At 43.3% G+C, this 14,459-nt stretch overlaps 1 protein-coding gene across 5 annotated transcripts in view; it reads left to right on the top strand.

Moving 5' to 3' along the window:
• The first annotated feature begins 7,388 nt into the window (after positions 1-7,388).
• The window catches only part of CDC20B (cell division cycle 20B), a 49,992-nt gene continuing 42,921 nt past the window's right edge, over positions 7,389-14,459 (top strand). For 3 of the 5 annotated variants that reach the window (XM_053288804.1, XM_053288805.1, XM_053288802.1), the window contains exons 1-2: positions 7,432-7,731; positions 8,753-8,827. In XM_053288804.1, the coding sequence (XP_053144779.1) occupies positions 7,669-7,731; positions 8,753-8,827 (138 nt within the window). In that variant the 5' untranslated portion in view covers positions 7,432-7,668. Of the gene's footprint in view, positions 7,732-8,752; positions 8,828-14,459 lie in introns of all 5 variants that reach the window. The other 2 variants (XM_053288807.1, XM_053288803.1) reach the window with 2 other exon arrangements.

Below are 14,459 nucleotides of genomic sequence, written 5' to 3'. Positions count from 1 at the left end.
ATCTATATGATACTGTGATTTGTTGGGTCAAAAAGAAAAAGGATCCAGTATTTCACACCAAGTTCTTTTCAGAGCATGTATTACCGATTATATCAAACACAAAGAATCAGCACCACCTAGTGACAGGAGGGTCACATGTACACAGTTCCAGAATAGGGATTTTAGTCAAAAGCAGCCAGAAGACAAAAACTGCTATTGTACTTTGGAGGCTGAGAGCCAAATGGCAGATTGTACACTAATGCACATATTTAAACCAAGATGGCTGCTGCTTGTAGATATAAGCCACTTTGAGGAGCACAAGATGAGTAGCGGTTCCTGAAGAAGCACTTACCAAAGACATAGCCACAGAGAATTCAAATGAGTAAGAAAAATGGGAAACATAAAAAAGACCATCTGACTGCTTAGTGATGGGCTGAAAATAAGAAGGGACTCGTATAAGAAATGGCAAGAAGGACAAGTCATTAAGGACAGATAAGAAGCCCAGACTTGGAAGGACAATGGCTGACATTCCCCGCAGTGCTATGCAGGGGCACAAAGAAGTTGGAAACTAGCTGCACTTCCCCCTTCTTCTGCAGACCACTGCAGGAGCAGAGGGGTGAGGGAGCAACATTTGCTGCTCTCCTTTCCCTCCCGAAGGACTATACACCTGCAGGAATGTATTCCTGAGACAGGCAGCCAGTTCTTGCCTCCTCTCTGCAGTCTCACTAACTGCAGAGAGGGAGCTCTCCATGATATCCGAATTCGGATGGGAGAGTGGGGGGCAGGGAGCAGAACCTCAGGTCCATTGGACCTGCGGTTCTGCATTATATACAGATGCGGTCTCTATCTGTTGAACAAGAAGATGACACCTGGAAGAATTACAGTGACTAATCTATAATTTGTGAGGAGAAACTTAAGCATGTAGTACACCGCTCTGGGCTCCTTGGAGGAAGAGCGGGATATAAAATGCAAATAAATAAATAAATAAATAAAGAAATGAAAGAAAGAAAGAAAGAAAGAAAGGTAACAGGAGTTTGAAGACAGAGATGGAGCAGGGGCAGGTGTCACTAACTACGCTCAGATCTTTACACACATAAAAACGTACCAGTAAAATCTGTGTTGAAAAGCACAGCCACCCATGTGTTCTGTGTGCTCTGTTAGCAAGAGCCAGGGGTGTGCAAAGTTCTATTGTGTACAACCTTTTCACTGCCATTGTTTAATCACTCTCTCCTATTCCCCAAACCTCAAACTGTCACCACTTTGTTCCCCAAACCGGTTAAGGTTCCTAAGTGACAAGGCTGTAAGGTGTCGCTTCGTTTACCATGAGTGAAACACTTAAAACACGGAAATGAGAACCTAAGGGCATAATAAACTGTACCCTACCCACACAATAAACAATCTTAATTCTCTTATGAACAAAGACATTTCATCACAGTGTAAGAAACCCAATGTTCCTATTCCTGTCTTCATATCACTTTTTAGCAGCAGTGGTGAGTCATTCGTATATACTAATTGGTGGAGGGTTAAGCCCCTCTAGCATTATCAAAGTAATTTGGTAGAGAATATTAAAATAATTAGCTTGTCAGGATCACTGAAAAACTCATGGTAGCAACAGTGGAGAGGGCTGTTCCCTTCTAAGGGGATTCCTCCAGTTGGTCACCACGAGAAAGAGGATATTGTACTAGATGGGTTTTTCGTCTGATCATGCCAGGCTTTTCTTATATGCCTTATTGCAATGTCCTTGTATTACAGAGATATTCACTGTTTTTCAAGCAGCAGCCACTTGGGCAAAACACCTTCAATGCGAGAGCCTTTTCTTAGTGCTGATGTTGGAGATTCATTACATAATGAGGCGATTCTCAGGATCGCCAAAAAGCGGGCTAAGGGAAACTAGCCTGCTTTTTGGCGATCGTGTGCTGCAAAGGGAGCTGCATGTCTCTCGGCAGCAAACTGCCAAAACTACCCCTCCCCTTAGCTGAGGTTAACGGAGCAAGCATTCTGTTAACCTTGGCGTTCTGCTTGTGTGTCGCCGTGCTCACGAGTAGACCCCCCAACTGGGAGGCTGTAAGCAGCCTCCCGGGCTTGGGGGTCTTTCCAGGATGCCCTGTGTGCTTGCGTGGGGCATCCTGGGATGCACGGGCCCCGATCCCCGCAGCTCCTGCTGGCTCCGTGACAGAGCCGGCAGTTGTGTGCAGCAGGCTTACTCGTCTGTGGGGAGAGTGGGCTAAGCCCACTCTCTCCACCTAACCCCATCTTGCGAGTCTCACTGATCGAGAGACTCGCCTCAATCTCTGTTATTTGAAGCATATTAGCAATAGCTATTAACAAAAAGAGCTTTGACTTGACCAAACTTCGCATTTGCTTGGGTAGAAATGCAGGCCTCTCGTCCTTAAAAGTGGCCTTACAGAAATTTGTGAGTTTGCAGCGGTCTTTCAAGTCCCTAGCCACTTCTGTGCCACACCGGGACTCCTGGGGGAGGGCCCTTCAGGAGAGATGGAGCCCTCTCTTGAGCTCCAGGAGGAAAGCAGTGGAAGGGCTACACTTCCCAGCATGCCATGCACACTTTGAAGATAGTCCAAGATAGTCCTCAAGAGGCTCTGTTTCCCTTGCGCGATCCTGCCCCTTGGCACTGGGCAAAGTGCAGTACTGGACGGTCAGAATGGTTGTCTCCATGTGGTGCCAGGGGGACTGTGCAGAGTATTCTGCTTTGGCGGCAGCTACACAGAGGCCCAATAAACAGTCAGGGAGCCATCCTTAGGGTTGATGGAGGCTGTCACTGGTCCCTACAATCAAGAGAACTGCTTTATTATTTGACTTTGTAACCAGCTATATTCCTAGGGTTCAAAGGGGTTCTCTCCCTCCCTCTTTCTCTCTCTCCATACACACACACACACACACACACACACACACACACACACACACACACGCAATATGTATGATACCCCTTTAAAATAATTCAGACAAAAGAGTCACAGGTTACACTGATTATGTTCCCGGGAAAATGTAAGTTGATTCCATTGTGAATTGTCACTGCTAATGTTGGCATCAAGACTCTGTGCACTCCTCATGCTTATATGCCTATATACCAACTAAATCAAAGTCCTATATGGACATTAGGTTGTACGTGTATACAGGTACACATGGACATTTTGTGTGTGTGAATACATGTACCTGCATTCATTTAAAAAGTGAACATATTTTTAGAGGGTACAGGCCCCCTGAAATTCAGAATACAGATAGGAAGTGTACTACTGTACATCTGTTGGCATAACGTGTGAACAACTGAATGTGTATACGCTGCCCACAGATTGTCCATGAGCTGAACATAATGTGCAGATATGGCAGCTTTCCAGCTCTTGGGGTCCAATGAATGCCTCTGATGTTGCAGCATGAGTGAAGCTAAGCAGTTGCAGATCTGCTTGATCCCTTGGGTGGAAAATCAATTAAAATACATGCACAGTATAAGCAGAAAATGAATATTGGCTGCAAAATGCAGCAATTGATTAAAAAGAAAGAAAAGAAAGAAACACTTTGTCCCATTGGCTGGAGAAGCAGAAGATTATTTTCCTTATCCCAATCAGAAGAAACTCTTCTAATGGCTGCAGGGCTGTGTGTGAATAAATGCACATTAATCCTTACTGCAGTGCAAAGGGGTAAGAGTTCAGTCATGGGACTGGAACGGAAGAGACTCAGCCTGAAGACTCACCAGAGAAGCTACTTCAGCTTTTGGTCTTCTTGTGCTGCATTGTTGATACTGACTTACTAACTAACTTGTTCTGTCATTGATACTAACTTGCATTTGCTGTGATATATATATTTTTCATTTTGAAGCTGTCTTGAGTATTATTATATTATTAATTATTAATTTATCATCATCATCATCATCATCATCATCATCATCATCATCATCATCATTCTCTACTGCTTTTCAACAAAAAGTTCCCAAAGCAGTTTACACAGGAAAAGGAATGGGAAACTGGTTCCTCCTTATCCTCAAAGGGTTCACAGTCTTAAAAGAAACATAAGGGAGACACAGCAAGAGCTAGTGGGAGGGAAGGTATTCTGGGTTAAATAGGGACATTTGCTCTCACTCTGCGAAATATGAGAGATCCATCACTAGAAAAGGTGCCTCTTTGCCCAGTTAGCAGGGGTTGATTTATAACTGAAAGGTGTGGTATGAATGCCTACATAGGTAGATATATACAATTAGGCAACAGTACTTCTTGTATTATAAATTGGTACTCAGTTAAACAAATGTTTGGTGTCTTGCAAATGGATTGATTTTAGAGGGATTAACTGTGTATGAAATGTAGAATGTAAAGTTCTTCAAAGACTCAGCACCTTCAAGATTCTGTATTTAATTTGAGCAAAAAACAGCAGGTAGAATTATAGTGTATCACACTTAGAAAGAAAATGTACTTTGCAACGACCAATGGCTTGGCTAACTTCAGGGCAGTATGGAGTTTAATGATTGTTGAAATAACTGCTTAAGAATCAGAATTATTTTTAAATTAAAACATTTCACTTGCATTTGACATGAACTGACAGGTCCAATGAAGAACGTGAAACCTGAAGAAATTCTGATTTATTCCTTGCTGTTTTGGTAGATGGAATTAAATTCATTATTTTCCTACTCATGGATCCACTTCGTAATCAATCAATCAATCAATTTGACTAGCGAATATATACTGTACACACATATATGTTTTTGTGTGAATGATTGTACACGTATCCATTTAAAAGGTGAGACTAGGTACAGGCCACCTTAAATACAGGATACAGTGTACTGTTGTATGTGTGTTGAACATAATAAGTGAATCACTGTATGTGTGTACACTGTACTTGGATTCTATATGTGCTGAACATAATGTGTAAATAAGACTAGAGCAGGTGTCCAACTGTGGCCCTCAAGATGTTGTTGGCCTATAACTTCCATCTTCCCTGGCTACTGAACACTGTGCCTGGGGATGATCTGAGTTAAGCCAACTGGAGGGCCACAGTTTGACACCCCTGGACTCGAGTGTTGCCCTTATGCCAGGGCAGTATGGGCTCAATTCCCCCTCAGCTGTGAAGCTCACTAGGGGACCTTGGAAAAGGAAAAGGTGCTGAAGAAGGCAACCAATATGATCAGGGGCCTGGAGCACCTTCCTTATGAGGCAAGGCTACAGCATCCAGAATGCAGTGGCTCGCCTACTTATGGGTGCCAAAAGATATGATAGGGTAACACCTCTCCTGCAGTCGCTGCACTGGTTACCCATTCGCTTCCGAATTCAATTCAAAGTCCTGGTTCTCACCTTCAAAGCCTTGCGGGGCTTGGTGCCTGTTTACTTACAGAATTGCTTCTCCCATCCAGTTACATCCCGTCCTGTTAGATCATTTCAGATGGCCCTTTTGTCGGTCCCTGATTTTCGAGAGGTTCGGAGTTCTAAGACCCGCGAAAGGGCTTTTTCGGTAGCTGCCCCACTTCTTTGGAATTCTCTTCCCCTTCAGATTCATCTAGCCCCCTCTCTACCGCTCTTTAAATCCTTACTGAAGACTTTGCTTTTCCGCCGGGCATTTGCCCAGTAGTTTACTTTATTTCCTTTCCATTATCTATTTTCGTTTGTATTTTTAATGTAATTTTTGATTTTAATTTTTATTTACATGTCATTGTACACCACCCAGAGTCTTTGGAGTGGGTGGTATATTAAAGGCTTCTAATCAATCAATCAATCAATCTGGGGCTTTTTCATTTGGAAAAGAGGCCACTATGGTGAGACATGATAGAGCCATATACAATTATGCATGCAGAAGAGACGGTGGACAGAGAGAAATGTGTCCCCCTCTCTCACAACACTTGAACCAGGGGTTTTCTCATGAAACTGAATACCATGAAATTTAGGACCAACAAGAGGAGGTCCTTTTTCACACAGCACATAATTAATCTATGGAATTCTCTGCCACAGGATGTGGTGATGGCCAATAGCTTGGGTGGCTTTAAAAGTGGCTTTGACAAATTCATGGAGGACAGGCCTATCAATGGCTACTAGTCTGAGGGCTATAGGTTACCTCCAGTCTCAGAGGCAAGATGCCTCTAAATACCAGTTGCAGGGGAGCAACAGCAGGAGAGAGGGCATGCCTTCAGTTCTTGCCTGTGGTCTTCCCAGAGGCATCTGGTGGGCCACTGTGTGAAACAGGATACTGGACTAGATAGGCCTTGGGCCTGATCCAGCAGGGCTGTTCTTATGTACTTTGAGCCAATCATCACCTCTTAGTCTAACCCCACAAGGTTGTTGTGAGGATAAAATGGGGGCAGCATCAAGACTGCCCTGAGCAACTTGGAGTAGAGGCTGGCTAAAAATGTAGTAAGATATTTTGATGTCTCTGGCAGAAATTTCAAATTTATTTATTATTTTTGTTAAATTTATATACCGCCTTTCATTAATCCCAAGGCGGTTTACAGCAAAATTTAAAAACAAGATTATTAAAAAATGACAACAGTTAAAATATTAAGCTAAAAATATAAGACAAATCTGATTAAAAAGTTTAAAACACAAGTATAAAAATAATACAAAATACAAAGAGCAGCAGCAGAGACAATCATATAAAAGCTTGGGTAAATGTTAATATACAAATGTTCATATTTTATATATATATTGTGTGTGTGTGTGTGTGTGTGTGTGTGTATGTATCAGTGTGGGCACATTTCACAGTGCCTCACTATACATGAAGCAGCCTGCTTTCTTTGTGAAAAGATAGGGTTGACCTTGTGTACTAGTACAGACATGTATGGTAAAAATGCAAACCAGGCTGCTTGAATCAATCAAATAAGCTTGCTTCTTTGTTCTGTGTCGGTGGCTTGTATAAATAATTATAGGGGAATTATAACTAGCTGTACTGTTAAAATACACTGCATTAAATATATATCAACGTTTTAACCTTGAACGTATCCAACAGGGGGCCTCTGGGGGCATCTTCTCTCATCTCCACATGATATCTGAAATGATACCCACGGGCGACAAGAAGACTAGAGACTTTCTGCTGGATTCCCCGCTTCTTTGCCCGCCATTACGCTCCTTGGCGCTGTTTTTCACTGCTGTGCCCGCGCTGTCCCGCGACAGACAATGGAGGAGCCTCCACGTTGTCCAACCGAAGCGGGGCTTTGCCCGGGATCTGCAGCCTCCCCGGGGCGAAGAAGGAAAGCAACGCACGAGAGCACCCCCCACCCCCCGCGCCGTCTGCGAACGTTGCGTGCCGTAACGTTCCAACGGAGGGAATCTCCTTTGCGTCAGAGGGGCAGGCAACCAATCAGGTTTCAGAATGAGAGGTTCGCGCTTCACTTGCCGCTTGTTCTGTCTCTTTAAATGGTTCTGCTTGGGGAGAGACCTCAGTGGGGACTGGGAGTAGTGGGGGGTAACACAGCTGGGAATCCCTGCCAGTGTTGTAGCATGCTGCGGGGAGGTAGATATGACAGGTGGGCTTCAAGCTTAAGCAGGGGGAGTAACAGAAGGAAGGAGACCCCCTAATTAGGGCAGATAATAGGAGCAGCAGGAGCAACAGGGGGCCTCCAGCTGTTGGGAAGCATTCATTCCTCGCAGCCCGAGAGAGGATTCCATCTAGTGGGGGCGGATCAGGAAAGAGAAGGGATTGTTCAGCTGCGGCAAAGCTAACTGACTAGCAAACCAGCCCGCTAGCAGCCCCTCTTCAGAGATGGAGTGGAAGTTAGAAAGATCTGCCACCCGGAAGGTCAAGACGGATGAAGCGGTGTTGTGGGTAAAATTAACGTCCATCAGTCCTGACCCTGCTTTCATCGTCGCTCTACTGTCCTTAAGAGAAGTTTGCCCAGTAGATTCAACATCAGCCATTAAGCTAGCAGTCCTATCTCTTTTATCTGGGAGAAAACTCCCTTCAGTATAGAGGGGGGGCGGGGCGCTTACTTCTGAAGTGAAATGTGCATTGGGTCATGTTGTTGTTAGAAACAATGGGGAAATCAGGAATGAGCTAACTGGAAATAATCAAGGGCAATGCCAGTAAATGACATTTACTTATTTGAAGGATATAATATCCTGCTTGACAGGCCAGCAGCCTTACAAGGAAGCTTGCAAAAACATAAGATTTATGAATTATGATATATGAATGTATGAAAGGTCCTTGGATGTCAATCAAGTGACCTATCTCATAAGCTAAGAGTTTACAGCCCACTTTACTGTCATGTGGAGAGGAGAGCTGGTCCTGTAATGAACATGAATTCTCCCGTTTGCTAAGCAGGGTGTGCCTTGGCATTTGGATAGGAGACAATGTGAGTGCTGTAAGATATTCCCCTAAAGCTTAGGGGATGGGGCCATAGGCCAGTGAAAGAGCATCTGCATGCTTGCATGCAGAAGGTCCCAGGTTCACTCCCTGACTTCTCTAGGTAGGGTTGGGAGAGTGACTTCTGCCTGTAACCTTGGAGAGCTGGAGCCAGTCAGGGTAAAATATAATAAGCTAGATGGAGGTTGCACTCCGGATAAGGCAGCTTCCTAAATTCTTATGTGGAGAAAGCTCTTTCTTGTTCCTAATCTAGCACAATTCCAAGTTTGCTTAATGGAAAACTTATCTGTGTAAGATTGCAATGCACCGATATATTTGCTGAAATGGAGAGGGTGGGTGTGGACCACCAATAGATTTGGAAAAATGTGAAATCTGGTTGTTGTGGCAAGTAATCAAGAATGTGGATAGCTGTTTGTGTTGTTCAGCAGATGTGATAAACTCTAAATGTTGTATAGCACCACTGCATGTCTGTCTCTGTTTAAAGGAGAAGATAATGAAAGCACTTGGGTCAGACCTTGGACGGATCAGAAAACAAAGTGTGCAAATGCTTCCTAAGGAGGTAAGTGTTTGGAACTCTGCAAAACTGACTCTGCAAGCTTGCCTGCAAAACTGTGTCTTTGTGAAGAGAGCAGAGAGAATAATGGAAAAGGCAGGTAGTGTCCCACATAATGCCCCCTGCATAATGGTTCTAGTCTTTGGCATGAGTTCACAGGGTGGTGTGAGGGCCAAAACCAGATGAGACATGGGAAATCTGTGCATACAGGTATCTGTATGTTGCAGGGCTAATAGCAGTTTTTGGAAGGCACTTTAGACTGGGGAAACACTGTGCTGGGAAAGGTTTAAGATTCTTCTCCACAGCCACTATTCTTATCAGATCCTCAGCAACTGCTTTTAGGTTAGAAAAAAAAAAAGAACTTCTAATCAGAAGATCTAATCATGGATTTTCCGCACCTTATCTCCTTTGGCCTTCAGGCATGCTGGTGTTGATTTTGGCTTAATGTCTATACTGTACTGTACTTCTGCCAGAGAGCTCGGGGCGGCTGTGTGTAAAGTCCACCCTCCCTGTATTTTATCCTCACAACAACCCTGTGAGGCAGAATAGGCTTCAAAATGGTGACTGGGCCAGGGTTACTCAACAAGCTTTATGACTCTGTTGGGATTTGAACACGGGTTTCCCCAGTCCAACTCCCACACTCAGACCACTATATTATACTGTACCTTAGCCTTCCATCAGTAATATAGGACAGAAGTAGTCACCCACCTAACAGGGCTGTTTGTAAGCATTGCTGAGATAGCAAAGTAGAGCTGCCAACTTCTGAACTGGCTCCTTTATCTGCAGTTGTTAGTAAATGATATTGTGTTGAAGCACAAGAGCAGGCCAGCCCATTTTTTCTTATTATTTGGCAACCATTAATGTGAAATGGTTTGAGCACTCAAAAAAGCACAGATTCAATGCAGTGGGGTGCAAAATTGCTCTTCCATGATTCCACAATAACTAGTTTACTTCTGAATACTCAGTTGATAGGCATCAATTATGAAAGAGGGAAACCCAAGGAAAAGGTGGATGTTTCAAATGTATGGCATTATTCGAAAGGTGTTAATACTTCTGGGTATATGCAGGATGTTTAGCAGAACATCAACAGGCATTTGTAAAATGTGTTTGAATGAAAGCTAGTTTTGCTTTGAACATTGCTTTCACTTACACCCCTTTCAAAAGCATGTCCTCAAAGCCTTTGGTGAAATTCAGGCACTATAAGCCATGGAAAAGTCAAGGAACACTCTCAGATGGCATGTTGGAGCCGATGTTGAATTGAGTGTGTGTGATGCAATTAAATACAATTGCAAACAAAATAAAAGCAAATTTATTTTAAAAGCACAAAAATGAAATTGCTGACTGTCATAATGTATTATTTGCAAGTAATCTTGCACTGCAAATCAAAGGGAACAGATGCCAAACCTGAGTATAGGAATGTGTCATTTTGGCAGTGCAGTACTAGCTGGCTGTTTTGAGTCCATAGCAGCTGCTAGTTGCACTCCACACTGATGCATTCCAATTCACTGCAAAAGTAATAGACGTGCGCCCCCTTGTGAACAATGCTAGGCTGTAAACCTAGTCACTAAGGCTATTCTCACAATCAAAATCCCTGGTGGCTAGGGTGGTCGGGGGAGGGGGGAGACAGGAATGCCACACCCCCACACAATCCGCACTGCTCCCATCAGTGCAGATCACTGGAAGCCAGAAAAGCAACTCCCGGCCTCCAGGGAATCCCATAATGCACTGCACAACGGGCATTATGGGATTCTCTAGGTGCCTGACTGTGTGTGTGTGTGCTCAGGCTGCATGCAGCCCAAGCAGACACATGATCCCGGCCCCGGGGTGGAAGGTGCACTTGTGCCCCCTAACCCTGGTAAAAGGTCAGGCTTCAAACTGGGGCTAATGGCCGAGGCAGTGCGATCCTGGCACAGCAAATGAGCAGCCAAATCGAGGCTGGGCTGCCCTAGCCTGGGTTGGGCTGCTTGAATAGCTTTACTATCTTATTCAGAATTTATTGTATTCAGAATTACCCCATCCATTAACATATATGTTTTAAATTTAGGGTCTTGTACCAGTCTTTAATCATTCTGACACAGAGTGGCTAATAAGAAGAAACAAATCAACATTAAATTATCCTGAGTATGTAACCCTGGATGCTTGGAGCTTAATAATTCCTTTTATGAAGTATATGTGTGTGTGTGTCTATAAAATTAGAGGAGATTGTCAAAAGAGATAAATAGAAGGATTTATTGGTTGGGCATTTCGAATTCCACCTTCATCAGCAACTGCTGGTTTTAAGAGGAGCACTGTGAGAGTTTGGGGACAGCTAAGAATATTATATCTGAAACCTTATTAAAATATTAAGATGAGTTGTAATCTGAACTGAATCCACAGACCTCAGTGGAATTCTAGCACTTGAATGTTTAGCAGTGGGTTCCATGTATTAGTATTGAATGTTTTACTTATGGTACCTGCCTTGGATTGTGATGTAAGGCAAATTACAGAGGATACACACTTTAAAAATGAATAAATAGTACAGCAGGATGATGAAAGCTATCCCTTTCCAAAGTATTTTGCTGACAGTTTATAGTATAAATTTTAATACCCTACACAGCCTTTTATGCTATACTGTCTTTAATTTTTTTCTTCCATCAATGTAACTAAAATCTGGTTAATACTAGCATACCATATATCAAGTGAACATATGAAGCTACCTTACATTAAGACAGATCACCTATCACTATTATCTACATTGACTAGCAGCTCCTCTAAGATAGGAGACTTTCCCAGCTTTATCTGTAGATGCCAGGGATGGAATCTAGAATCCTTTGCATGTAACAAGTGTTTCAACACTGGACTTCCCCTTCTCCCGCCCCCATATATCTGTTTGTCCTGGCCTTCCAGGGTTTTAAAACTGTTTTTAAACTGTACAGGTTTGGCCTAGTTTTCCAGAGTTTTAAAAACTGTTTTTAATGTTGTTTTTCTATTTTTTGATTTTAACAGTTAATTGATTTTAGTGTTTTAATGTAAACCACCCTGAGCCATTTTTGGAAGGGCGGTATAGAAATCAAATGAGTAAATAAATAAAATTATACTGAGCTGGACCATTGGCTCATATTGCTCAGCATTCTTTACCCTGACTGGCAACAGTTCTCAATGGTTTTTCCCAGTGAGAACACCAGAAACTGAATCTGGGACCTCATCATGAAAAGTGCATGCTCTACCCCTGGGCTATAGCGATCCCTAAGTGGTACAAACCCATACTGAGGATTACTAGAAAGACTCTTGTTTCATTCCTCCACACATTTGAACTAGGAGGAGAGCTGGTCTTGTGGTAGCAAGAATGAATGGTCCCATTTGCTAACCAGGGTCCACACCAGTTTGCATTTGAATGGGAGACCTCTGCGGACATGTGTGAGCACTGTAAGATATTCCCCTCAGGGGATGGTGCCACTTTGGGAAGAGCAGAAGGTTCCAAATTCCCTCCCTGGCCTCTCCAGATAGGGCTGAAAGAGAGACCTGCCTGCAACCTTAGAGAAGCCGCTGCCAGTCTGTGTAGACAATACAGAGCCAGATGGACCAATGGTCTGACTCAGTATAAGGTAGCTTCCTATGTCCCTAACTGCTTAAAACCCATTGAATTCAATAGGACAGAAACACCTTAATTTTGCTTATTGCAGCCTAAGAACTTTGACTTCCTATAGGAGGAAAGCTATTATTTCTAACTGGTTTTTCACATTTTCCCCATTGGAAATTGGTGGAAGGCAATTTCATATGCTTGAATAGTTTCTCAGTAAATAAAGGGTCTATTTTTAGTCTTGAAAACTGCGCCAGAAGTCTCTTAAGACTGTTTGGCAATTGTGTGATTAAAATGGAGCTACCCTTTTGCTTCCTGTGTCTGGCAGACACAGTGTCAGAAATGCACCCAGGTGATTTTGGAGCCTGGACCTAAAGGCCCTTGGAAGGTCCCCCTCCTCCCTCTGCAAGTTAAGCATTAGCACACACAACACACACACACACACACACACACACACACACACACACACACACCGTGACAAACGCAATATTTTTAACATGTGGGTTCTTGAGGGCACAAACAGCAACTGAACTCAAAAGAAGGTAAGAATATAAAACAGGTATATTTATGCCAATCTGCATTAGCAGAAACATTTCAACACACAACTTAACATATTCCCAGCCCATATATTTCTTTTCCCACTCCTCCCTCTGTCTCTAAAGCAGAGGTCATGCTTGGCTGTCTGGGGCAGGTCACAATCATGCTCGGCTGCCCAGTGCAGTGTGGGGTGGCACGGTGTGGCGACTAAAGAGGATCTGGGGGGCCGTAGGGGGTGTGGAGGCCCGGGACCTCGGCCCAAAGTCCAGAGGTAAGTGCACCTCCTGGCAGTGTAGAGAGAGCTGGCTGCTCTGCATGAGTCCACCAGTTGCTACTGCACTGTTACCCTGCTACAGGAGTGGTTCATTGTCGGGAGGAGAATGCCATGAAGTTATGTATGTGTGTAGTGGAATGGCAGTGTACTGTTAGCTGGATGAATATCCGAATGACACCAGCTGACATTAATCTGCCAGCCTACGGCACATATTTTGATCATCGGACCACCACAGAGATCTTTAAAAATGTTCTGCCATTATTCAAAGGTATTTGTTTATACTGCATTTGCCTTCTTCACGTGCGATTATGTTGCAGACTTGTGATACTCACAAGGTTCTTCTTCAGGCTTAAGGGTTTTGAGCAACACTGAAACAAAATAAACAAAATACATGTTTTGTATAGCTTGGCTTGGCCATCTCGATTGATCAGAGGTGATAGACCTTTCTGCTTTTAACTTTCCCCCGTGCTTTTAACTTTATTAATGAATCCAACTTATCTACTATAAATAGTTGTGTTAAAAGTAAATCCATCATGTAAATCCACTAGTGTAAAGGCAAACACTTTTGTTATCTAAGGTATTCCTTTAAACATCCTCCTTTGTTTTTCTTTTGCATTGGACATCCATAGGAAGGATCTTGTAAGGTCTGAAAGCTTGCAATGCTTTTAACTAACTGTTGGCTCCAATTCTTAAAAAACCCCAAACAACCCCCCCCCCCAAAAAAAACCAACAACAACCCACCCAGTGTCCCTAATTCTAGTGTACTAACAGGGCTACAACTAACCTGCTCTACATGGATTTATAGTTTCTTTCTATACTGACCCACAGTTTGTTTCTAGTGGTCTGTTCCAGGTGCAGGAACCTAGAATTTTCCTGTGCATGACAGCAGTTTGATGTATTTCAGTGGAAGAATTAGACCCATTAAAATATTCATTGGTGTACACAGATCTTTCTTTCAGAAGGAGTGCATGTGTAAGCGTCCACATGCACATCTGAACACAAACTGATCTCTGCATCAAGACACATCACTGCATTGCAAACTAATGTCTCCTGTTCCTGGGATTGTTCTAGAAAATTCCATGTGGATGGTACATTCTGATGTGATTAAAAAACCCCAAAACTTTTTGCCTCCACAGAAATGCCGTCAAGGCAAGAAGAAGCTCTAAGCCTTCAGCAGAAACCACACACACACATTCTTTGGTTGCTCTAGGTGATCAACAGTTTCCCTTCCATTTCCCTGGTATTTCTAACATATGACACTACAAGCA

Source organism: Hemicordylus capensis, chromosome 2 (assembly GCF_027244095.1).
Source record: "Hemicordylus capensis ecotype Gifberg chromosome 2, rHemCap1.1.pri, whole genome shotgun sequence".
In the NCBI taxonomy this organism is placed as follows: domain Eukaryota; kingdom Metazoa; phylum Chordata; class Lepidosauria; order Squamata; family Cordylidae; genus Hemicordylus; species Hemicordylus capensis.
This window is presented reverse-complemented; position numbering and strand designations above follow the sequence as displayed.